Source organism: Podarcis liolepis (assembly GCF_965112155.1).
Source record: "Podarcis liolepis genome assembly, chromosome: 5".
Taxonomy (NCBI): Eukaryota; Metazoa; Chordata; class Lepidosauria; order Squamata; family Lacertidae; genus Podarcis; species Podarcis liolepis.
Window position 1 is genome coordinate 77,200,340 of NC_139556.1, and position 27,043 is coordinate 77,227,382.

Below are 27,043 nucleotides of genomic sequence, written 5' to 3' on the forward strand. Positions count from 1 at the left end.
AAGCAGATGTTCTACCACTGAGCTCTGACCCTTCTCAGGCTGTATACAAGTGTATTAATCATGTAATCAGAATATATAATATAATAACTAAGGGGTAGGGTGTGAAGGATGGGGTGGGAAAACTCACTGAGAATTTTGAACAATGGAAATAGTTTCCTAGAGTTCTAAAGTTCTTATGGGATCAGGGTTTTTTCCTGAAGACTATGGTAGCCTGCCAAAGTAGCTGACCCAGATGGCATTCAGAAGTTATGTTACTCCTGACACTGATGGAAGAACTGCTGCCAGAAATTACAGTGGACTGCAAACGCATAGCCAATAAGCTTAACGATCCAATTAGCCAGTAAGAATCCTGACGGTTGCATATGTAGTGTAAGATTTGATGATGTCTATGAAATGTCAGCTAGCAGTTGTTTCTCTTTGAGTGAGTGCAAAAAAGCTTTGTCAGCTATTTCCCCCCCAAAATGATACTTTGAATCATGACTAGCTGTCAGTGCCAGGAAAAACATTTCGTACACTGTATTATCTGAATCAATGAAGACCAAGAATGTACTGTAACCTGCACAAAAATGTGCCAAAAAGAAAAAAAAAATGTTTCTACCGCTGTACCAGACACTTTATATAAACATCTGGAAACTGTGAAGCATTAAGTGATTCAGACCAAAACTAAATATGGGCATGAAGGGCCTGGAAGAAAACTGTGAAGATGAGGGAAGGGTAGGTGGTAGCAGGATGGGAAGGGTTGATAAAAGCAAGGAGGGAGAAGCTGGAGCAACATTCCAGGTGCACAAGGAGGTAGACAATGCCATGACGATCAATATGTAGCTCAACATTGAAAGATTTCAGCCGCATGCAACAGATACTTACATCAAGTGTGGTGAAGTCTAATAAATCTGTATCACAGGCACCACATCCAGTTTCACGGGTCCATCCATTAGGGATATAATTTCCAAAGTAATTGAGATTAAGCTACAATTGGGAGGTGGAGGGGGGGGGGAAACAGCCCAAATTAATTCAGCAATATAATAAAATCTTGTTTCTGTACCTTTCAATTAAAGGACAGTTCCACAAGGCTCTGCTGTCATGCTCACTCAACTTAAAGGAGTGGAAACCAGGGGTGAAACAGAATGCGATAATTCTGCCCTACTGCCACTGCCAACTCATTCTCAGTAGGCTGCTAGTATCGCAGTATCATTAAATAAATAAAAAACTTAGCTGAAACTAAGTCACCGTCACTCACTTTGGTTGGGCCGTTTCCATGGAGAGTGACTGGCAAAGTGTCATACAGTGAATTTCTCGCTCTGGCTCTTCCATCTTCAAATTTCAGGAGCACTTCATCTGCAGCCCACCAGGAAGTTAAAGATACATCATCTGTAGTTTACTCAAACAAGACTCTCACAGCATTCTTTGCATTTCCCCGAGCATCCTTTTTTTTTTAAAAAAAAGATCTCCATATTTCCTGTCATTTCAGCCTACGATCCACAGGCTGTTAATTTCTACGTTCACTAGGAACATTTCCAGTTGCCAAATAAGAACCACAATATTTTGTTTGTTTGTTTTACATATCATTATTATTCCTATCCCAAGATCATATTTATGACAATGGGACCCCCTGCTTCCTCAGAGGAACTGGGTTACCATTTCCCAACACTTGCTGTAAGTCAGGGCCTGTCCAGATACAATCTTTTCCCCTCAGGGCTGTTCTGGAAACAGTGGAGGCAGACTTTCTTCCTGCTACCTCTCTCCCTCTCCTTTGCCTACTTCTATTGTTGGGAGAAAAAGGCTGGGATATCTTTCTAGGTTTTATTTTTTCTGGGATGAGGAGTGATCCAACATTCAGATAACTGCATGATCTTCCAGTTGGTCAGTCAGTTCTCCCACTGGGAAGCCAATGAAAGAACACATAAGCCAGGGGGCCTGTAACCGATTGCCACTTGATGTTAATTCCATATGAAGTATAAATGTACAGAAAGCCCCTTGGATGTATTGTATTATATAATAGCTAATGCAGAAATGGCAAGGAAGAAATCTGAGAGGCATATCCTTCATCACTCAATAGACACTTCAAAATACATACCAACTGCTCCATTTAGAGTCTGGAAAATGTTGCACTTGTGATCCAACGTGATATTAATGTGTTCCTAAAATGTAAGTATATAAAATATGCTAAATGAGACATTATAAAATCAAGGGCAGTACAGTGGTACCTCGGGTTAAGTACTTAATTTGTTCCGGAGGTCTGTACTTAACCTGAAACTGTTCTTAACCTGAAGCACCACTTTAGCTAATGTGGCCTCCTACTGCTGCCACGCCGCTGGAGCACAATTTCTGTTCTCATCCTGAAGCAAAGTTCTTAACCTGAAGCAATATTTCTGGGTTAACGGAGTCTGTAACCTAAAACGTATGTAACCCGAGGTACCACTGTACAAACTGAATTCTAAACATCTTGACAAATGTAAACTATCTAAAAACATGACTGCATGTTTTCACTGACAATTCATTTTAATATCCTTAATTCTTATGCCAGATGTTTCCCAATCTCTCATATATCTTCATAGTTCAGCGTGTCATACAGATCTGTCCCTCGTCAAGAACATACGATTCATTTAGCCAACAGTTTCTATCATCCTACAAACAAAGGCTTGCTTTCTGTTTTGTAAGCCAAGCAAATTAAGTTCATGACTTCTCAAAGAATGATGAGTCAGCGGTATAGGAGAGGAGCTGCCAAATGACACTAATACATTAACAGCTTGAAATAAAGAAAAATTGGAAAGATACCAGGATATATACAGAATAATTTGGGTGACTTCAGATGCTGCTGCTATACATATTGACTTTCTTGTTTGTGCCTTGCTTTGAAAAAAGAGAACGAGCAGCAAGCCATGTTCTTCAAAGGGACCACTGCAATAGAATTCTCACCCAAAGATCTGCTAAAATCTCCACTAAAATCAATACAAAACCCATGTAATACTGGAATTGTGCAGGAGTTTATTTCCTGTACAGTGGTACCTGAGGTTACATACGCTTCAGGTTACATACGCTTCAGATTATAGACTCTGTTAACCCAGAAATAGTGCTTCAGGTTAAGAACTTTGCTTCAGGATGAGAACTGAAATTGTGCTCCGGTGGTGCGGCAGCAGCAGGAGGCCCCATTAGCTAAAGTGGTGCTTCAGGTTAAGAACAGTTTCAGGTTAAGTATGGACCTCCGGAACGAATTAAGTACTTAACCCGAGGTACCACTGTATGTCCAAAAGTCCTTAGAGAAACCACCTCTAATTTAGGAAGATAACAGCATGAAACTGAACACATCAAACCTACGACAAAATGTAACAGTGAAGAGAGTTCTTGTCCAGGTTCCCATTGACCAGGTCCTTTTCCAGAATACTCACATATGCAAAAACCCCACACATAACCTGCCAGTCATCATTGGAAAAAAGAAAAATCTTGAAATTTTGGGGTTCCAAAATTTTCCAAAACCCTGCATCGAAACCCTCTTGTTTGTAGATGCCATTTGAGCTAATATAGGATATTTATAGAAGATAGAATCATTCTTTCAAGTGACCTAAACATAGCCAGAATTTCAGCTTGGTTCATCACTCATTTTTCACAATTGTGTGCAAAGCTGATGAACTCCAGGAGTCATAAAAATGATTCATAAAGTGTTTCAACATACCCTCTTTAATTGGTCGATATAGATTTTTGTATAAAAAAGCTGATCGTCATCGTTATCTTGGAGGTTCCATTGTTGCACAATACTGTTTACAGCTGGAGAATATCCAATAAATCCTGAAAGAGACCATAGATTGAACTAAATAAAGACATCACTGTTTCCACTTGAAAATGAGCTGCCTGCACCTAACATCTGACTTCAGGAAGTCCCAGTAGATGAAACTACGCAAAGTTTCCCCATTCCTTTATGACCAGAGATTTGCCTTGGTACAAATTCTCTGAATCTCTGTGCTTTCTTTAGATTTCCTCCATATGCCTAGAAAAAAAGAGCTACAGTGGTGCCTCGCAAGACGAAATTAATCCGTTCCGCGAGTCTCTTCGTCTTGCGGTTTTTACATCTTGCGAAGCATGGCTATTAGCGGCTTAGCGGCTATTAGCGGCTTAGCGGCTATTAACGGCTTAGCGGCTTTAAGAAAAAGGAAACAAACTCGCAAGAACTCGCAAGATGTTTCGTCTTGCGAAGCAAGCCCATAGGGAAATTCATCTTGCGGAACGACTCAAAAAACAGAAAACTCTTTCGTCTAGCAAGTTTTTCATCTTGCGAGGCATTCGTCTTGCGGGGCACCACTGTATTCCAGGCGTGGATCTGATTTATTAATTTCTTCTGAGTGACAATTCAGACGGGGGGGGGGGGGAGAATGCGTGGATTCTTCCGTCTGTCATTGCATTTAAGATTTGGCTTTCATTTTGCAACAGATGCAATGCTATGCATCTTCACTCAGGGCCCCTCCTTTGTGGCTGCTTAGGCCTTCTAAGAAGTGTTGTCGATGAGCAAGTAAAATCCTCAATGATACACTGGGCAATAGATATCAGTCATAATATAGACATGGAAGCATGAGAACAATTGTGGAATATGGATATAAAATTTACAGCACGTAGATGATATAAAAATGATATATCATTGGTATCTAACACCGAGTAAACTAACAAAAATGTATACATCTAAATCAAACAAGTGTTGGAAATGTAAAGAGAAAGAAGGTTCTTTTTATCATATGTGGTGGTCTTGCAGTAAGGTTAAAGCATACTGGGAAATGATATATAATGAATTGAAAAGGATGTTCAAAATAACCTTTGTAAAAAACGACAACACCAGAAGCTTTCCTTTTGGGAACTATAGAGACAGAACTACCTAAATAGCATATTATATGTATGCTACTACAGCGGCAAGAATGCTACTCGCCCCAAAAATGGAAAGAAGCAGAAATCCCAGCAAAGAAAGAATGGATACAAAAACGTATGGAATATGCAGATATGGTGAAACTTACTGGAAGAATAAGAAATCCAGATAGCAAACTTTTTATAAAAGAATGGAAATGGTTTATTGAATATTTACAGATAAATTGCAAGCAGATAAAAACATTGGCAGGATTAATGTAATAACCTGCAGTTTCATAAGAGCATCCATTTAAAGTAGATAATCAAATGAGCAAATTAAATGTAGTTGGATATGCAGAAGGTATTAAAAAATAAATTTAAGGAACTGCAGAAAAAGAGGGAAGGAAGTCAAACTTTGAAATGTAAAAATGATTGTAAATTTAAAGAAATATATAAATTTGAAAATATAAATAAATTAAGGAGGAGGAGGAGGAGAAGTGGTGTGGAATCTGTGGTCTTCCAGATAATGTTAGGCTCCAACTCCCATAATCTCCAGCTAGCATGTCGAGTCAGGAGTGATGTGAGTTCTAGTCCAACATGACATGGAGAGCTTTAAGAATGGCATCAAAGTGTAAGAGTATGTCAGAGTTCATTAGCTGCTAGATAAGTCCTGCCCTGGATAAATAGAAAACATCTAGTTTTCAAAGTGGGTGGAATCTGGAATATAGAATCACAGAATTGTAGAGCTGGAAGGGACAACTAGGATCACCTAGTCCAACATCCTGCAAAGCGTGTTCTCCTTCATGGAAAGCACGTGTTGCAGTGGGGTCTAACAGGACACCCCCTCTTGGTTACTGGGTGGGACCATTTGGATGGCCATGACTGTGATTGGGCCAATTTGGGTTGTTGGGGAGATTTTGATGTTACCATTTAGAGGGTTGACCCGAAGGTTATATATTCTTGACATGCAGCTTTTTTCAGTCTCTTTTGCTGTGTGCATTGGATCGCCCACCCTCCCTAATTTAGGGCTGTTGCGTTTGACCTTGCTATGCCTGTCATGGGGTCGTCTGCTTCTGGGGCAGGGGCCTGGTAGGAATTTTGTCCATTTGGCAGATTGGCTGGTGCCATTTGGTTTTTGCCTACTGCGTAGCAAATCGTCACAACTTGTAAGGTTGTGGTTAGGCATTGGTTAATTTTTGGTTGGTGGAGGGGATGTGGTTGGCAGTGCCTGCCCCTCCAATGCTGCTGCTGCAAGGGAATTGTGTTAAAGGAATCCAGGGGCTCGCCATGCTTTTATCCGAATCCCCGGTCTGGGGCCGCACAAGCCCCTGGGAGCATGAAGAGAGGTGAAGGCCTGGGGCTCAGATCCATTTTCTCCCCGATATTGTTTTCCCTTACTGGCTTTTGCTGGAATCTGGGAGTCAGTTCTGTCCCTGGCTGGGGACAGATAGTCGGAACCAATGCCTAAACAACCACTCACGTTTATGTATTTTAATAAAGTTGTGGCCAAAATTATGCCAAAAACTTTAAACAAAAATTCTGTGTGAATTGTGATTTATTTATGGGGTGGCTTGGAGATCTCGACACGCAATGCAGGAATCTTTTTGCCCAATGTGGGAGTCAAACCCCCCACGATCTGGAGTCTCATGCTCTACCAACCGAACTCTGGGCTCAGCAGCTGCCACAGACTCTTCAGAAGCAGTAGGAACACCCTCAGCACTAAAGAAGAACCGTTTTTGAAGGTTCATTACGATCAAGCATTAAATAAATATTGTGAAATAAATCAAACAGTTTTTACAAAACTACCTACCTCCTGCATTAAGGTACCGTTTTCCACTGCGAACAACAGGGTACTTGTCTGCTAGTCGTTTATCAGGCCATATCAATCCATCTGCTGCAAACACTACCTTGTGATTAGCTTGCTGGAACTTCTTTAACAACTCTTCAGGCCCCCCAGCAAATATAACATCATAGCTGAAGTTTGGAGGGATAAAAGGATGACCATTAAGGGCATTTCTAGGCTTAACATAGACATTCAAAACAGGAGTGAGTGAGTGTACACACGCACAGACAGACACACACACACACACACACACACACACACACACACTTAGAATAAATCTCATTTTCAAAAAGTTATTTCATGTGCATATTTTATTATTTAGAAAAGATGATGCATGCAACCTCAAAGAGATGCATACAATTCATTTACTCCGAAAATCTGGCTAATTGTCACCATACCATTCACTTGGGCTGCATTCATACTGCAGTTTATTCCATTTTATTGACATGATATTTTGTGCATTATATTTGAGCTTTCACACAACATAAAATGTACTTCCAGAAAACCAATTTCCTCGTCATGTATCATTTCCCAGAATACCTGGATGCCCTTTCTTCAGTTCTTCCTTTCGCCACCACACAACAAAACCAGTTTGCTTCGACTTACACAAGGCACACTGAAGTATGCAAGTCTAGTTTCCTGCAGTGAGCACAGATGAGCCTCCACAAGAAGCAACATATTGGGATATAAATAATAAAATTATTATTGCTACTACTACCTATACACTACACCAGGAATAGCCAATGTGGTGCACCCTCTCTCTCTCTCATTAATCCTTGCCAGCTTCACCAATAGTCAGGGTCCTTGGAAGTTGTAGCACAAGAACATGTGGAGAACACCAGCTGTTTGTCTATGCCCTAAAAAGTAACAGCCAACTATTACCTCAGTCCTCTAGATGAGGTTTAGGGCAACCACAGGGACAGCCAGAAAGAACCAATTAGAAGCCATTTTTCTTCTTCCAAGTTTGTTTTAAATTAAGTGAGCTTTGTACTCTAGAAACTGGTTTCTATTCAAAAGATATGGTGAAGTGGAAAAAGAAAAATAGGCCAAATTATCTGTGTTCTCCACACCTGTACTTGACATAGTAGAAGTCCTAAGAAACATTTTTGGTCTTGTCTCACAAACAGTAAGGTTTTTTATTTTATTTTAAAACATTCGTTTTCTTGTAAGAATGCCTTGTAAATCTAGAAGACGGCAATAGGCAGCTGCAACAAATTTAGGAGAGCCACCCCTGTGTGCCTCTTTCCAAATTTTATGAAGGAACTTTTAAGAACTGATAAGCAAAATCATTCTAACAGAATGTTCTTTCACAGTCATTTTAACCTTAGGAGTCAGCATAACGGTCATTAATGTGATTAAGCTTAGCCCCAAACTTTTCCATCCATTTAACGATATTGTTTTGTTTTTACGTATTTGTCTTAAATGCAGGAGTGGGAAAGCATTATTTTCTGTTGAGCACCTCCTTTCATTATTTTCTGCAGCATCTCCTTTCTGCTAAGGCAATGTGGCTCTCAACAGAAAAGGCCAAGGCCCGTCGGAAGTGGTCTGGTCCACTCTTTCTCCTTCTCTGCCCCCTGCCACTTCCCTCCATTTTCTTTCTAACAGCCACTTCTCTCCCTTCCTTGTCTCCCTCCCTCCCACTCTTCCACCTTGCCTGTCAATCACTTGCAGAGAGCTATTGAAATTATGCAAAGCCTCAGGACTTCAGGTTCCCCACGCCTGTCTTAAAGCTATAGCTGCTAGGTTGATTTTAATAATATTTATTTATCACTGAAGAGAAATGAATTTCACTCTTCACCTTTGTATGAAGAGGATCTCAACTTAATGAGAGTGCATACCCCCACAGTAATGGTTGTTGTTAAATAATCTTCTTTGATCTTTCCCTGAACTTCTCACTTTCACCTATTTTCTTCTTCTTTGGTGATCACTTGTAGCCAAGTTAGATTGTCTTCCATAAACACGGTTTTAACAGTGAGTCCACAAGTGACTGTGGAGGCTGATTCTGGATCCACACATCCTTCCACGGTGGGGACATAGATTTCAGGACGGGAGTTGATCATGGTGAAGCTTTGCCAAACGTGCCTTTCTCTTAGCTCGTTTCGTTCCTGCTCTCATGTCAGTTTGTACACAAATGGGGTGCCTGAAAGGGGCTAGTGCAGGCTTCCTCAACCTCAGCCCTCCAGATGTTTTTGGCCTACAACTCCCATGATCCCTAGCTAGCAGCACCAGTGGTCAGGGATGATGGGAATTGTAGTCCCAAAACATCTGGAGGGCCGAGGTTGAGGAAGCCTCGGCTAGTGTTTGGGTTTTTTGTTTTGTTTTTTTGTATCAGATTGTTTGCTCTTTCAGTGCCTGCATAAAATACCACCGCCTTGTGAGTGATTACAAATTCCCAAATCTGTCTGCTCTATCATGGTTGTACTTTTACACACCAGTTCCAAACATCAGTGATAATATTCACAGCTGGCAATACCCGTTCACAAACAGTTTTTCAGAGACTGAGGCTCACCGCGGATTCCTCTGCAGAAATAGCTTGTTTAGGATGTAACATGCTGAATGTTGTACCGCATGATATCACAAACTATGGTATTTTTGCTGATGCTGCTGAGATTTTACAACTAACTGGAGACATATATTTGAGAAGCAATGTTTTAGCAGTGCAGCATTCAGTATATACAAAGCAATTACTATGGTCCTTTGACAAGGATTGATACCAATACAAAAGGGCAGCAGAGTGCAAAATGGGCTGCTTTCATTAAGGTGGTTTATAACAATCACTTGTTGTGTTCTTCCTTTGCCAACGCATGTTCCCTGGAAGAAAACCGATATGTTGGCTTTGGCATGCCAACTTTCAGTAGAACAAGGTTATTATAGACGCTACCGCAGGTCTTAAGACACAGGGCTCTGTCACAACACACACGGTTTGCAAAAAGAAACCCCTGCTTTCTGTATAAAACCATGAAAAGGGCTAACAATGAATGAGCCCCTGTTGGAATCATTGCACTGCAAATTCATTAACTCAAGGAGGCCTTTGTCTAGGAACCGGAGCAATTATTGACTTGATTCCACTCAGGCAAATCTCTATTCTGCCATCACCATGCCCTTTTCATCCAGTGTCTACCTTCTTTGCAAACACAGTTAATAAAACTCACTAGTCAATAAAACACAGACTACTTGCCTCTCTGAAAGTTACTTAGCTCAGTCATTACATCCAATGCTACTGGATTACATGTTCAGCTGCACCTATTTTAATGGCCTTTGGAAAGCTTAAGAGAACAGAATTGCTCTTTTGGATTTTAATAACACTGTTTTACAGCTTGGTGTTACATGTGCGCATCTGCACTCTCTTATTACAGGGTCCCCCTCCCCCCAAAAATAAGTTTCATTCCAGGTTGTCTCTAGTTCTCCCTATACAGCACTTCAAATATTTTCTGGACACACGGATCCATTACCAGGGAATAAAGAAGACTTATGCCTCCTTTCATTTTCCTCTCCCCGACCACAAGCTTGCCAAACTGTATTCTCCTGCATCTGGTAATTCAGCAGTCCAAGATCTTGGCTGCTTCTATCCTTCCCCTCCTTGTCTCCCCAGCTCCCTTTCTCCTCCAGTCTCTCTCCAGAGAGTGACTACCACAAATGCATAAGCTGTAGAGGTCCTTGTCATTTGGCAGTTTTAAACCACATGAGGGGAAGAAAAAGAATGCCTTGTTCTTTTCGTTCTTTTTGCAGTCATGAATATGCACTCAAACAGGTTTCTTCTCTACTAAACTTTCAAACGTAATCTGTTCCAGAAGACCATTTGACTTCTGAAACATTTGAAAACCGAGGCACAAAGGGCAGTCTGCAAATTTACAGAGAAAATTGAGAAAAATACAATGCCCGTTCGACTTCCAAGACACATTCAAAAACGGAAACATTTACTTCTGGGTTTTTGGCGTTCGAGTTCTGAAATGTTCGTCAACGGAGACTTTAGAAAACTGAGGTACCACTGTACAGTATTCTTCATTTTATGTTCTGCTTGTCATCTTCTCCACAACCCTATAATTTCTTGCTGCTGCCATACCTTGGTTTCCTCCATCATCAGCCTGGTGCTTGCCAGATGTTTTGCACTGTAACTCCCATCAGCCCCAGTGAACATAGCCACTGGTTACAGACTATGAGAGTTGGAAACCAAAACATCTGAAGAACACAAGGTGTGCTTTTTTTTTTTTTTTTTGCTTTCTTCTATATAGACTTCCCAGACAGCTAGTCCAACAGAGGCAAGAGAAGGAAACCTCATCCATGGGGCCAACTCAGCCTAGGGAGGGAGAGACCTATACTTTCTAGGACAGCAACTAATTATTTATTTATTTATTTATTTATTTATTTATTTATTTATTTATTTTTATCCCACCCTCCCCAGCCAAAGCCGGGCTCAGAGCGGCTAACAACAGTAAAATAATACAGCATTCTAAAATCAATTCATTATAAAACTATATAAAAGTGCTGGCAATGTTTGTTGAATCCACAACCAGCTCTGATGGTAGAGAAGGAGCCAGGAAGCATTTCTCCAGGAAATGAGACATTCTAGGCATCACAAAGGAAAACAATACCTCTTCAATGGGGCTTTCCCAAGAACAGGAGAGGAGGACTGAGCAAGAAAAGGATTTGAAATGAGCATGTCAAATTATGTTTAAAGACAGGTTATGTGAAAAACAGCAGGCAAAGGATCATGGTCTGGCTGCATTTCAGTGACAGAAGCTGTACAGCAGCGTCAGGCAGAACATTGCATTACAAAATATTATTTTTTTCTCCTCATACTACCAGACTGCTTTTTTAAATTATGAAGTCCTCTTACTTTTTGTTAACTCCTTTTATGTTTAAGCTGGAAGTATTGCCGATCTGCATAAAAGGATGATGTCATTGTACCAAAGTAGGTAGAGTTACATTTCAGACATCTGTGAGCTACATATGCAAGTTATGTTTGTCCTTTGGCTACAACTGCATGTTATTCTGTCTAGTTCTGGCCAAGCTCTCTCTCCTGGGGACGGGGTGGGGGGGTGGGGGGACATTGAACTGCCACTGGAGGAATAGAAACACTCCAGCAGCACTTAGGAAAGGCTTAAGGGCCCTACTTCCCCTTGGCAGTGCTACAACACCTGAGGGCCATTAACACAGTGCTGATCTAACAAGTCCAACAACATCTAAGTGAGCAGAGCATTCAAGGAGACAGAACCAATGCAAGACAGCAAGGCCACCCCTCACGGTGTGGGGCCCTTCCACCAGACATTATGCTTGGATATCAATCTGCTTACTATAGAATCAGATGGTGATGGGTTCTGTTAAGTTGTGGGTGAACATATCACATGACACAGCGATTCTTCAAACACCTCTTGTTTATTCACAGGCCAGAACAGAACTGAACTGAAGGGTTCAGCCAGCCTGCTTATACAGAGCTCCACTACAACGCAACTGTAACACTTTCTGTAACTATCCAATCACTGAATGTCACTTTCAATCCCTTATTTGCATATGTGGACCTGAGTGAAAACTATCTACAGTATCCCCCTGCTGGCCCAGGGTGAGAACTTCAGTACATAACAGGTTCAAAAGAGGATGGGGGACCTTGGATCACAGAACAAGGGGCCTATGTCTGAACATCTGTGCCTCACATTTAAAGGACCACTTTATACCACTTTGACAGTCATGGCTCCCCCGAAAGTCTAATGTGGCCTGAAAAGAACAAAGAAAAACAATGTGATGTGGGCAGGGGTGTCAGACTAGACCCGAGGAAACCCTCATTTGAATGGCTACACAACCATAAAGCCTAACTTGAGCAAGTCACTATTTTTATCCCAACCTGTCTAAAAAGGTAGTTTTGAAATGGGTGAAGGTACCCAAGCATGCAGCCTTCTGCTTTTGGAGAAAACTGGGATAAAAATCTGATAGACAGGTGCAGAATTGGGCCTGTAGGAAATGTATAATATGATCCTTCAGAAGGTTTACAACTGTTGAAGCAAATAAATGCTTAGCAAAACATAGCAGACCTAAAAAAATGTCCCAAGGAGCACTAGCATTCTCTGAAGAGTTGAAAGATATAAAGAAAAGGAATACCTCTGGTTACGAACTTAATGCATTCTGGAGGTCCATTCTTAACCTGAAACCGTTCTAAACCTGAGGTACCACTTTAGCTAATGGGGCCTCCTGCTGCCACCGTGTGATTTCTGTTCTCATCCTGAGGTAAAGTTCTTAACTTCAGGGTTAGCAGAGTCTGTAACCCGAAGTGTTTGTAACCTGAGGCACCACTGTACTGTAAATGCAATGTATTTCCTGAAGGGTGGGGGAAACCAAAAATTCATTCCAATCAAGTCAAAGAAGTACTGTATAATGAAGCCCTGTAAGAGCAATTTGTGAAGAAAAGTTTTTCAGGGTTACCTAATCTGAATTAAAACCACTGGCAGCATGACAGTAGTGGATCATATAAAAAAGCCACACTGGCCATGGTAAAGTTCCACTGCCAAAGGAATGCCTTGCTCAGAAGTTATGATGTGATTTGGCGATGTATTTTCTGGCCTTTACACTTTTTTTTTAAAAAAAAGAAATCCTTTGTTGGTAGGAGAAGAGGGAAGCTTAGCTAGCAAAACAATATTGATTTCACTCATAGACTTGAAACATGATATTTTAGTTTGAAAATCTATCCTTCTTTCAGCTGCAATACTGGTGTCATCTGCAAACTCAGGAACACATTTCTGAAATGGTGTACTTGAAGTCCTTTATATAGAGCCAGACTGTCAGAATTCAGTATTGTAGTGGAATAAAATATTGCTGTAGCCGGTCTCCATTTCCCTGACAGGACTGAAACCTGTGTGAAAATGCACAGAACCCTTTTACATAGAAAGATAAAGCTTTTACAAGTTTTCCCTGCTATTTTATTGTATATCACCTTGGAACGATTATAGAGATGAACAACAACAACAGCAACAATCTCCACGCTTAGGTTTTAAATATTGTGAATCAGGGATGAGGAACTCAGCACCTGGTATTGAAAAATATTGTCTAGATTGGTGCCTCAAAATGTTATTGCACTGCAACTCCCATTGCCCTTGAGAATTTGCTTTCCTGGCTGATGGGAGCTGGAGTCCACAATATCTGGAGCGCAACAGGTTACCCAATCCTGCTGGAAACCATAGCAAGCTATTTTTCACAGAAAAACAACAACAACAATGCCTTCTCTGAAGGCGAAGGTATGTTCAAGATAGAGGGCACTGACTTTTGAGCTGCATCTGCACACATTGGATTGATCCAGAACGTGTTATAGTTATGCCATTCTTTGCTGAATTTATTGTCCTCTTGGTGCCTCAAATCAACAGATTTGAGGCACCAAAAGGACAATAAATTCAGCACAGAATGGCATAACTTTATAGACTATATTAAAGATCACTATAAACATTTAAAAACGTTAGCAGGATTGATATAGCACTTGCAATTTAAAACGATAAAGGATAAAAATGGAAATGTAATAAGTTAGATAAATGCAATTAGATGCAGCAAAAAAGGAAGGAAAATTTTGGAAGCCATGGGAGGGGTAGAAAGAAGTACAGGGGTTCAGGGAACCCCATAAATGTATTGACATGCATTATGGTTTTAATGTAAACAAGTGTATGTGTGTGTAAAAAATGTTATTTCAAAATTTGAAAATTAAAAAGAAAAAGAAAAAAAGAATGCTGATTTGAGATTTGGGACACATACATATTTATGTATGTATATACATATACATAATTACATATGCATGTATAGAATTACATACATAATTCTATCTATATATATATATAGAATTCAGAAGTGAAGTGTTATTTCTGTCTCTATAGCAAGGAACTGACATACCATCAATCAAGTATACAAGGCTATATTGATTATTTGCTTCAGAATCAAAGTCAGAAATAATTCATCAATTGATTTATTACAATGTATACCCTGCCTTTGGTTGCTCCAAAAATATACTACAAATAGCATCTTCTTGCTTAAAAACAGAACAGAAAATAAAGCACAAGAAAGAATATAAATTGGCAGGTGGGTGCCAAGTGAGCCTCTCTGGAGACTATGTTCTAGAGTGGAGGCACAATCAATGGAAAAGGACCTTTCCCTGGTAACTACCTCCCCCACTCCCATATGATGGCAGGGGCTATGGTCTCTCATGCAGTTCTCAGAAAGCTTAAACACATGGGAAAATAGGTAGCTATTACACATGTAAGGTTGACTGACATGCTGTGTTTTTCGTAGAGGCAAATAATCTCACTGCAAAAGAAAGCTGAAACAAAAAGTTGCTGATTTACAGGAGGAAAGGGGGAAAGGCAAAAACTCATCTTTTGCTCCAAGCGGAACGGCAGGTATTTAGGAACTTTGCAGGGAAGGAAGCCTATTAAGTAAGCTGTATAATGTTACCCAGTGGGTTTTATGAAGACTCCCACTGTTTTGCTTTCCCCCAAAGTTTGGCAGAATAAATGTGAAAAGTGTGCTTTGGAGTTTCTCCAGCTCTCAACAAAAAATATAAAATGAATAAATGAAAATGGCTGGCTTGTACTCCAGACAACCCTCCATTCAAGCTGGCTAACCCCAGAGTTGGACCTAAAGCACAGTGTGAAACAGGGGATGCTCTGAGAGGAGAAAGTGGTGCCTGGCTCAGAGCGGCATTTTCCCTTTTTGCAAAGTTGTAGCAGGAACTTTCAGTCACTGACAGGAACCAGATGCTCTCTAGAGTATGATCTCCCAGACAACATTTTTCCACCACAAGACGGAATGACCTCATGTTATTCCTTTGCTTTTCTGTGTCCCAGAGTGGCAGCATATTAAGGCATTCAGACAACTTTTGAAGTGGTAACAGTAGCAGCCATATGACAGAGTGGAAGGGCTTAAATATTTAAAGTATGTTTACAAATTCCAATTCCAGATTTGTTATCAATCATAAATAGCTATATCAACCATGGCGTTTAATAGCTTTGAAATTCTGCCTGTTCCAAAGTGGCCAAAGTGAGTATTTTTCCTATCATGAAAACATTTGTCTCATGGCAAAACACAATTTACCAGGCTATACTTTTTGTGTCATGAGCTACTGGGAGAATCTGCAAGTCATCTGAGGTTTTTTTCTACAATCAAGGGGTATATAAATTTTTTTAAATAAAATAAAAAATAAATTATTGTTATTATTGTTGTTGTTGCTAATTCATGTGTTGCCTTATACTCAAAGATCTCAAGGTGACATACATAGTAAATATTGAAAATATACAACGACATCTAAAAATGATCACAGTAAACAGCCCCCACAAAGTACACATTTCCTGCCACAACTCACTCTCTCTCTCTCTCTCTCTCTCTCTCTCTCTCTCTCTCTCTCACACACACACACACACACACACACACAGCAATAAAACAGAAAGCAGCTAAAAAAGACCAGATATCAACATTCAAATGCTTGAGGTGTATAAAAGGTCTTTAGCCTGAATGTACCTAACAATATAAGCAAGACTCGAATAGGTTTTTAAAAAGTAAGAATATGCATCTAATTCTTATGGACAGAAATTGAAACTCTAACAGCATGAAAGTTTCAGAAGAAATGTGCGGCTCATTACATTGCGCATCAAGTCTTCCACTTCCTTATTATTTGGGTTTCTTGTCTTGAGAATATCTTAAAGCCTGTTTTGAAGTCTTGGAGAAGCTGCTCTCCTAGCTTATTGTGGGAAGCGGAGAATGCTGAGCTGCGGTGTTAAGTTCAGCCAGAGGACCTGCCATTTCTCCCATAGGAAGGAAGTTAGATTGGCAGGCTTCCACAGGCCATGTGTAAGTGACTGAAGCCGAGTCCAGACAGTTATTCCCCATACAGCTAGATATTCAGGGTGGGGAGGGCATTACCAACTAGGCTGGCTCATTCATGGTGCCCAGCCTCAATGCTTTGGAGGCGATGTCACACACTTGAAAAATGAAGGTTACACAAGGGGCTTTTTTGAAGAGGGAACTCACAGGAACTCATTTCTGGCATCTCTCAGGTGGGTGCCATTGCCATTCTAAGGGAGGTGTTCATGGTGAGTTCCGACACCTCTTTTTCTAGAAAAATAGCACTGGATATTCATCATTAAGAATCCACACCTGCTGACATGTAAATGCCTAGACACTTTTGTGCAAATGTCATCTTCAACATGTGAAGGACTGGTGCAATAAGTGAGCCAGAAGGCAGGATTCAGACCTTTCCCTTCCACACTCACTACTGTAGCACAAATACCACATGCAAAGGGTCTGAATCTTTATGCTAGTAAACCAAACAGAACAGACCGGGAACTGGCCAGCTGTCCCATGCTGTTAAGACCATTACTCCCATCATCCATGACTATTGGTTGGTACTGGCTGGGGTTGATGGGAGTTGTAGTCCAACATCATATGGAGGGATTAGACTTCACTGTGATAGTCTTTATTGCAACTCTAATTCCATTAAACATTTCCTTGGGATTATTTGCCTCTGATTCTCTACTCGCAAACTTCAAGCTGGGTGAAATTCCCACTTTAGCTATAAACCTGTACAGAATACAGGGGGAAATACATGTGTGTGTGTGTGTGTGTGCACGCACACACACAATACAAAAGAATGTCTAAAATATTTTTGAAAGGCGACACCAATTAATTATAAAACATGCACCCTAAGAGTTAGGGCTCCAAAATAACAGCTTCTACTTGTGAGACACATATGAATTATGGGTCACCAGGCTCAGCCCTGCAATTTTCTTCAATAGGAGGGCCTGGAAAACATGGGGCTGGGGAGAAGATCTAGGAGATTGTATGAAGGGCATCATTGAATAACTTCAGCCAGTTCCAACACAAAACATCTGAGACTGGTGGAGGAAGTCTCCCAAGTCAGAAAGAATTACAACATCAGGAAAGCTTGCATCCCAGCACTGGACCTCTGAATTTTAGAAATTAGCCAATATGCTGTCTTCCAGATGTTGCTGGACTTCAGCTCCCATAAACCCCTGCCAGCATGACCACTGGTCAGGGAAAAGAGCTGGAGGGCACCAGGTTGAAGGAATCTGCTGTAAGTTTAACATGAATTTGCTGCTACCGCTCACTGTGCATTCTTTATAAGTGTGGCATCTGAATATAGACTGCATTTTTAATCAAGGCTTATATTGGCTTATATCTTGATCAGGTTCCTAAATTAAATGGGCTTAGATTTTCAAATGTTTCATGCCAGGCAGAAGACCAGCTGCTTAGAGAACCTTGGCAATGTTTTCCTCCTAGACAAGGGGCCCCTTGATTTATAGCAGAAAACAATTCTCAAAGTCGTAAAAAGGGGGAATTACAGGCTGAGAGTGAGGACACTGACCCTACATGTTACAGAAGATAAAAAAGGCAGAGATAAACATAATTAGGAATGAGTAAATAGTAAAATAATACCAATGTGCCTCCCAGTAAAATGAGCCAGATCTTCTTTACAAGGTTAAAAGGCCAAGAGCAATGGAGAAGCATCTAGCTGGCAGAAAGAGAGCATTTTTGGGAGAGCATTTTTGGGAAGTCTTTTTAAAGCTGTTTCTTTCTTAAACTGAGAGAGTTAAAGGGCAATAAATGTTGGGAAGAGCTAATGGGAAAAGCAGCTGGCTGAAGGGGGGGGTGTAAACTGAAGAGGCTTCTTTTGAAGCTGTTTTTTACTGAGTTCCTTACTTTACAAAGGCCTTATTTCTTTTAAAAGGCTACCTATGTTATGTATTAAATATATTGGCTTAAATGTAATTATGCAAAGGATTTAAGAAATGCTAGATTCTTATTTCATATAGTTGTAAGAGTTGTATTTATCCTGAAATTAAGTCAGCCACCAGCCTAGCCCCCCTGCCAGACAGGAGACGCCATCCAAGCAGTCCTGATATATAGTTGTCAGGCATTTGTTTAGAAACCTTCAAATGAAGGAGATCTTTCAATGTTGATGTGAACTCAAGATCCTTGACATATGTTTAAGATAAAAATTTAAGATTAACCATTTGTTTTGGAGGGCAATAGGGCAAGGAGGGCAAGAGGTGAGCTGGTAATTAAGATTCCTTGTTGAGACACATGTAAGATATATTACTACTTATTTGTCATTTATAGATGTAACAATATATAGCTCTTTGTGTTCCATATAAGGACAGGAGGATATGGGTGTATCTTTTAGGATTGGTTATAGCAATCAGCCAATAGGAAATTCAACCAGGCTGATTGGACAGAGGCAGCCAAAGGAGGAGCAAAGGGGGCTGGATTAAGGGAATATAAGTGCTGGCCATAATGGCAGGAGGCCAGGCCAGAGCTTGGTAACCATATACCACTGTGCCTCTCATTTATTTGTCTGACAAATAAATTATTATTTTAAATTCTCTATTGCTGCGTTGAATATTTCATTCCAGCTAAGCGTTAACCACAAGCAGGGTGTACATAAGAACACTTTCTTATTTAACTGCCAATTGTGCAGGTCATTTACCCATTTACTTCTGACAGGAACTTCTAACTCATAAAGCAGGAATGTTTATTTTAGGCTGCGTGTCTCACAGCTTCTCAAAGCTAGATAACATCCACTCCCCCCCTCCTCCCTTCAAGGAACACAACATGCCCTGCTGACAGTTTCTGAATCTGTAAATCTGTTAAACAAACAAAGCCTGCTTCTTATACAGCCTAAAATCTCTGGAAGTGGAAAGAAGCACTAGCTTTCCCCATTTAAAAACTAGGACACAGGGAAATATATGCATGTTAACCAGCAGCATGTCACAACAAAACTGATTTTCCCCCACAGTCCAAAGTACAGGATACAAAATAAATAAGTTCTCTTACCAGTCAACATACATAACCACCAAATCCTCTTGATCAGCATACGATTCCAATGCAGACTTCAACAGGCGTACTTTCTGACCTCCTCCGATAGAGTTTAGAATATCTCCTCCTTTCCACTCTTCACCTTTACCCAGCACCTAAGATAAATAATGAAGGGTCTTAAGCAGAGTGTGCTGTCACAACTTGGACCATTATTGATAGGCCGTGAGACAGTATTTGGTCTTCATCCCATAAATTAGTGTCAGCTCCAGGGGGACTGGCTAATGTGTCCTCTGATGGGCTTCTTCCTCTGCCGGTGGGTCTTGGTATCTCCTGGTATTCTCCTGATGGACATCTGCTCCAACTGCAGACATCTCCAAGCAAAAACACAAGCAACTGTCAATGGCAAAAGCCACTGACAAGGGCAGTCCATAACTTCAACTTGCTTGTTACAGGTACCAGAGAATACCTTCACCCAGTGAACTGGCTGTTTGTGCATCAATGACTTTGACTTTGGCCAACCCCCCCCCCCCCCCAAAAAAAAAACCCAATACCTGCTGCTGGAACTAAAGGCACTGGTTGCAGCAAATCATCACAAGCCCTACTGTCAGCAGAGGAGGCTGTTGGTGGTATTGCTTCTGTCTCCTGCCTTTTTGGCACTGACCCATGACCCATGAGTCTTCTTAGTGGTAGTTCACCATTGGTGGAATGCCTCCATGGTGAGCTATGTCTGTCTCCCTCCTTATCAACTTTCCAGAGAAATATAAAGACATTCCTGTTTACCCAGGCATTAGTAACTGTGAGGGTCTGTGGTAGCTTTTAAATGTTTTTAGGTGTTTTAGATGTTTTTAAAGGTAAAGGTAAAGGACCCCTGACAGTTAAGTCCAGTTGCGAATGACTCTGGGGCTGCAGCGCTCATCTCGCTTTACTGGCCAAGGAAGCCAGCGTTTGTCCACAGACATTTTTCCAGGTCATGTGGCCAGCATGACTAAGCTGCTTCTGGCAAAACTAGAGCAGTGCATGGAAACACTGTTTACCTTCCCGCAGGAGCAGTACCTATTTATCTACTTGCATTTTGACGTGCTTTCGAACTGCTAGGTTGGCAGGAGCGGGAACTGAGCAACGGGAGCTCACCCCGTCATGGGGATTCGAACCGCCGACCTTCCGATGGGCAAGCCCAAGTGGCCCAGTGGTTTAGACCACAGCACCACCTGCATCCCCCTTAGATGTTTTAAGGTGGTATTTAATTGGATTTAAATAGGGTTTTTTATTTTAAATTGAATTGTTTGCCACCCTGGCCTCCTTTGGGAAGAAGAGTGGGGTACAAACACAATCAGTCAATCAATAAACCACACAAGAAAGAGCTGCAAGTAGATTATGGAGGATTAGTAAAAAGACAGCTATCATTTTATCAGCCAGTTTCTCAGGTCTTATGGGGCCTGTCAAATGCTCAACCCTTTCTAAATCAGACTTTTTCTTAACTATGATTACTGTTGTCCTATCTAGTGGATTGGGGGGGGGGGGGTCCTCAATCCACTTCCAAAGAAGAAACACTGTTTTCCTATGACATTTTAATTCTCGGTGCATTTTCTGTAAGTCGGTGAGTATCAAAGAAACTTATTTTGAAGTGAACATGTTTAGGCTGAAAACAAGTTACAACAAAGCTCAACGCACACCTCCCATGCCTTCCAACAGTTTAGGCATATTAAAGACAGCATTTCACTGCCCATAAATTTTCCATGTCCCAAGCAGTCCTGAGCACTATGACATCACTCTAGAAATATGAGAAGCGATTCCTAACCAAACAGTAACCCAGCAATTACTTTCCACCACATAAGTCGCTCAAAGCACCAACTTGCTGAGAAAGAGAGGGGAAAGCTTTTGATTCTTAAACTAGATAAGTAGAGTATTTCCAAGGATAAATCACGACTGGACTAGGACACTGTGGACAATGGAGACGAACACCACTAATCTGCATGTTGGAGGAGTTTCGTTGGGCAGTGGTAATTGTCAATTTTTGCCTCATTTGCAAAAAGGAATCCTGCACAGCTTGTGTTTCATTCCTGGCCATCACAGTGGGATAAACACTCATGCTATCACAGCTAAAGCACCTTCATAGTGTTGAGGTGCCAGAACAGATGGTACATTCAGGATGGAATAGTATTTGTTTAGTTGGTTGGCTGGGATTTCTTTTTAATCTATTTTAGCTGAAGAAAAGGGATAAAGGCTCTGAGAACTGAATTAAGAGAACTGCATGTTGCCTACACCAGCCTCTTCCTTCCATGCACAAAATAAATTGTGCATGTATAGGCAATGTCCACACAACTGGAAATTACCTTTTTGGGGGGTTGCTGAATCCTGATTATGTGGAGAGACCTTACATACACAAAAGTTCTTAGCCCTGCTCACAAAACAGCATGCAGAGCCTGATTGCGATGGCAGGCATGGCCCAGCTTCTTTGTCACATATTAAGTAGCAACCAAATACTGATGGTTTTAAACAGGGCTTTTAAAAGGAGGCAGGGCCATATCTCAGTGGTACAATAAGTCCCAGGTTCAATCCCTGGTTGGACTGGGATCTAAAATGCAGTGTAGACTGCATTGAATTAGATGGACCATAGGACTGACACGGTGAAATGCAGTTTCCTAAATTTCTTACATTCACTGGCAGAGAACAGGCATTGAATGCAGAAAGTTCAAAGTTCAGTTGCCAATGTTTCCAAGTAGGAGTGAGAAAATCTCCTGTCCAAAACCCCTGAGAGCTGCTACTGGTCACTGTAGCAATAATAAACTTAGATTAGCCAGTAGTCTGGCTCAGTACAAGTCATATCTCTATGCCTTGCAGTCAGGCCCATGGGAATCTGCTAAGCAAAATATTTTTTATTGACCTCCATTGCCCTGGACCTCTCTGATAGGAAATTCCCTTTCAAGTTGAAGTGCTAAGTCCTTTACAGCCTATTTCAGTTATCAGTGTTTTCCTACAGAACCAAGTGGAGAGCACACATTCCTCGCAGAAGTAACTTTTTTAAAGCAGCAGTTGGGATAATAAGGCCAAAAATAAGGAGGAGATATAAATTCCAAGAAATGGATGCATTTTATTCTGAAAATGCAGAATATAAGGGGGATGCTTTCGGATGAAAATAGTTACCAAGCATAAGCATAAGTTAACTGGAAAGGAAAAGAGATAATATTTACACAGACTGTGGATAAAACCTTGCCAGCCCTTAAATCTATAAGCCTGTGGAATAGCCTCCTGAGCTAAGTAGAAAACTCCACCATCTGGAATATTAAGAGGTAGACTAGGTGAAAGATTACTAAGCCTACAGTAGGGAGTAATTCTGAATTGGCAAAGGTATGCAGCAAATGACCGAAGTGGTATTTTCCATGACTTCATTCTACAGTGGTTTATTTTATGAGTGTGTGTGTGTGAATTCACACACAGAGAGAAACTATTTTCCATATTCTGAAAGAGCAGGAGGGTTCACAATACCTTTATAGTGTAGTTGAAATGCTTTGCTGATTGCATGAATCTGTGAAAGCCATCCGTCTCCTTTGTTGCAACAGTTAGAATTAGTAGCTTATCTAGGGAAAAGGGGGAAAGAAAGAGAGAGGTGTGAGTTCTTCACAGATGAAATAACAACAACAATAATTCATGGATTTCTAGCCTGCCTTATCTGACATATTGGAAACATTGGACTGCCCAATTCAATATAAGGCAGCTTCATACATGGCATGCATATGGCATGAATAAAAAAGTAGAGCTAATTCTCTTCTGATTTACAAATAAATATTCTTCCCTTCTCACCAGGAGGCAGTTATTGCCATAGGCAATGAGCTAGGTAGCTATTTACAAGTGACTACCATCTTTCCATTTTGTGACAAGGGCCGCATCCCTGTGGTAGAGCATCTGCTTTGCAGAAAGTACCATGTTCAATCTCTGGCATCCGCAGGAAGTGCTGAGAGTTCCCTGCCTGAAACTCCGGAAAGCTGCAGCCAGTCAGTGTAGACAGCACTGAGCTACTTGGAGCAATGATCGGATTTGGGATAAGGTAGCTTTCTGTGTTCCAGATTAAACCTATCCAGAGCAGTCAAGAAAGCCAAGCTTGTGTCTTTCTTTTGCCCTGAAAAGTGGCATACAAACATTAGGAATTATAGAGGGAAATTCACTGGGGAGCTCAGAGCTACCCACCCTGTGTGGTAGGTTAGTCTGACAGATAAATCCTTGGCCACTCAGGAAGCTCAGCTGAACGGGAATTTGAAATTGAATTGGCTACTAACCGCTGCACCACATTGGCTCTGTGGTTACACCATTAACTTTCTCTTTGATTCAAACTGGATACAATAGAACTAAGCATTTCAACAGCTCACTAGAGAAAGTGCAGCCATTCAAGCTCATGAACAACTTTCACTTTAAATAATGTACTGAAAAGCAAGTTGTCAAAACCACATGGCAAGAAGGGGCCCCTGAATGATGGTTTTGGAAATAAAGTTGTCTAAATGAATGTCTGTGTCCTATTATTCAGGATGCAAGGAGTCACAAGCCCAGGCCAAAATCATAATTTGCTATCCCTAATGTGCCACTGCTGACATAAAGACTTGGAAATGAAGCCATTTGGAAACCCTTCAAACTCATGGAAAATTATACATTTTCAATAAGCTAGATTTTATAGCGCAAAAGAGAAAATCCAGTTTGTGCAATCAAAGTCTGTTGTTTCAAGCTATTATGTCACCAGCTTGAACATTATTGGGGATTAGTTAGTTAAAAATGCATCTCTGTTTTCAAGCAGTATTTTAAAATAGGATTGCTACTAATAGTGGGTATATTTCAGCAGCAGGAACAAATTAGGTTCACAACAGCATCCTATAAACATGATAAGAAAAATCAGTATTCTGTCTAACAGGTATGGTTGGAAGTTACAAAGCAGCTATTGGCAGTTTCCCCCTACCTTTCCCTTGTCCTCTTGGCTCTGAGAAGGCTGAGCAAAAAAAAAGTAGCAACTATGAGAAACAAACTTGCGACCAGACCACCACCCCACTTTGATTTATGGAGCTTTTGGAAAGAAAGCACCAGCAATAGAGTATACTGGAAAATGTGATCATAGAAGACTAAGTAAGCCAAATGAATTCCTTATTACATTTCCCTGTGTGAACTATTTTGATTTGAGAGCAATTTCAGGTTTGGATTTGGGAAGATATACCATATTTTACAGCTACACTTGCCAGCAAGTTGGAACAAATGTCAAGACACTTTATAATCACTCCAAAGGAAATGATCATAGGCATAGTAGCCAACATATAAACACTCAGTAGGCACCTCTTGTGACAGAGATGGGGAAACTGTGGCCTTCCAGATACAGTGGTACCTCGGGTTAAGTACTTAATTTGTTCCAGAGGTTCGTTCTTAACCTGAAACTGTTCTTAACCTGAAGCACCACCTTAGCTAATGGAGCCTCCTGCTTCTGGCATCAGAAGGAAGGCATTTTGTACAATTTCATATTTGTGTGAAGGTTATTACCTCTCAGTAGGTTCATTTCAGCTTTAAAACTAATAAAATGTTTATGTTACAGTACTTCAGCTGTCATCGACCAGCTCTATTATGTAGCAGAGAATGTTCATGAATACACAGTTCTAAACTTTGGAAGAAATTATTCTGAGGGTGCTTAAAAACTGAATGAGTTTACAGGAACTCTCTCCTTAGACAGATACAGAGCAGACAGAAAATGCCGTCATCCCGTCTATTATGTGTCTGGAATAACACTGTAATAAAGAATTAAGTTGCAGTTACATTCCCTCCCCCAGAGTGCATTACTAACCCTCTGAAACAGGGAACTGGTTCTCCAAATAAGCTGTAGAAAAAACACTTTGCAAATTTCATGTTCCTCATCCATGGACTTCCTTTACTTTCATACTGATTTTCCAGCACACAATTCTAACTGCAACTAATACCATTAAAGGCAGATCAAAATATAGAGTGCGCTTTTCTTTACAAATATGGAAGCAAGCTGATATTTGCAGTTTTCTCCCAGCCTGAAATTTGATAAATCTCGATGGCATCCCTGCAGCTTTTTCCAAACATTTACCATGTGTGCGTAGACAGGAAGCAAGCAGAAGAGCCATAAATTAACAAATCAACCATTTTGCCTGATTTGGGCACAGCAAAACTCTATACCTTTACTGAAAAAACTCCTGCTTCTGTGCCTAACGAAAACAAGGCTCTTCCAACATTTGATTCTAATGTGCCACCACACAGTCCTTGGGACTAACAAAGCATTGTTCCATATGCAACGCTCTTCCATCACATAAGGGAGAGATGGGAGCCCATGGTTGAAGGTTGCATGAGACCATTGGCCTAATTTCATGCAGGTGCTGAGAACCCAGAGAAAAAGGAGAGAAGATGAGAGGATGATCAAGCAATATCTCACATATTGTGCATTTTAAAGGCATGTTTACTTAGGCCTTTCACAGGTGCTGTAGACTGGTATCAGTGGGCACCACATTGGTGACCCCTGTAAGGGTTTCCCCCCAGACACAGCTAACTTCTAAAGAAAACAGATTCTTCCCTAATAGTCCATTTCTCAAGGTGTTTAAAGAAATTTTATGTGGTTCTGTACATTGGCATCCCAAATCCATTTAAAAAAAAAAACAAAACGATAATCTAAATGGGGGAAAAAACAATGATAAAATCTGACTGATTTATTCCAATCTAATTTTCATTTTATTTAAGACAGACAGACAACTGGCAACATTTTCCTTAATTATGGCTTGTTCAAAGGAAGACCTTTATCCTTCCCTTTGATGACATTTCCATTGACATGGAAGCTGAAAGCAGAAGCATGCCCCTGAAATAAATACAAGATGTGACTCATTTATTCTGTTTAGAACTGGCAATTTGTGTGCCCACAGAACTTCGAATTACAAAGCTCTCCCTACTGCAGATTTAGGGATGAGAGAAGATTAGCCAGAGGCTTTGCTCTTGCATTCCCTACCCCCAACATATTCATTTTCTAGAAACAGGAAGACTGATATTGTCATGGAAAAGCATCTCTCCCAGGGAAACACACTTGCACTCTGAGATGACACATGTCTGCAATGGTTGTACTATATCCATATGTATTTACTGCTCATTTGAATTCACTGCTGCAGATTTCCATGCTTGAGGTAGGAAGGAACTGACAAACCCGAGGATTCATGGTCATTGTACAATTGATTTAATTTTCCTTTGTACTATGCCTTATTTGCTTGATTTCTTTCACTGAGGTGCTGCTTGAATTTGCAGATTGTTCTGGTCTGCTGCATTCATTTCTGCCTAAAAGATCCTTTGAACCTAGTATGCTGTTTGTATTTCAGTCCCACCCACAAAAGGGATGCAGGTGGCACCGTGGTCTAAACCGCCGAGCCTCTTGGGCTTGCTGATCAGAAGGTCAGCAGTTCAAATCCGGGTGAGTTCCCATTGCTCTGTTCCAGTTTCTGCCAACCTAGTAGTTCAAAAGTATACCAGTGCAAGTAAATAAATAGGTACCCTTGCGGCAGGAAGGTAAATGGCATTTCTGTGTGCTCTGGCTTCAGTCATGGTGTTCCATGT

At 40.8% G+C, this 27,043-nt stretch overlaps 1 protein-coding gene across 2 annotated transcripts in view; it reads right to left on the minus strand.

The window, feature by feature from the left end:
- PLOD2 (procollagen-lysine,2-oxoglutarate 5-dioxygenase 2) overlaps positions 1-27,043 on the minus strand; it is a 61,842-nt gene that overhangs the window by 21,246 nt on the left and 13,553 nt on the right. For both annotated transcript variants that reach the window (XM_083504094.1, XM_083504095.1), the window contains exons 2-8: positions 22,952-23,043; positions 19,484-19,620; positions 6,635-6,798; positions 3,671-3,783; positions 2,075-2,138; positions 1,238-1,335; positions 865-966 (exon numbers count right to left, since the gene is read on the minus strand). In XM_083504094.1, the coding sequence (XP_083360220.1) occupies positions 865-966; positions 1,238-1,335; positions 2,075-2,138; positions 3,671-3,783; positions 6,635-6,798; positions 19,484-19,620; positions 22,952-23,043 (770 nt within the window). The remainder of the gene's footprint in view (positions 1-864; positions 967-1,237; positions 1,336-2,074; positions 2,139-3,670; positions 3,784-6,634; positions 6,799-19,483; positions 19,621-22,951; positions 23,044-27,043) is intronic.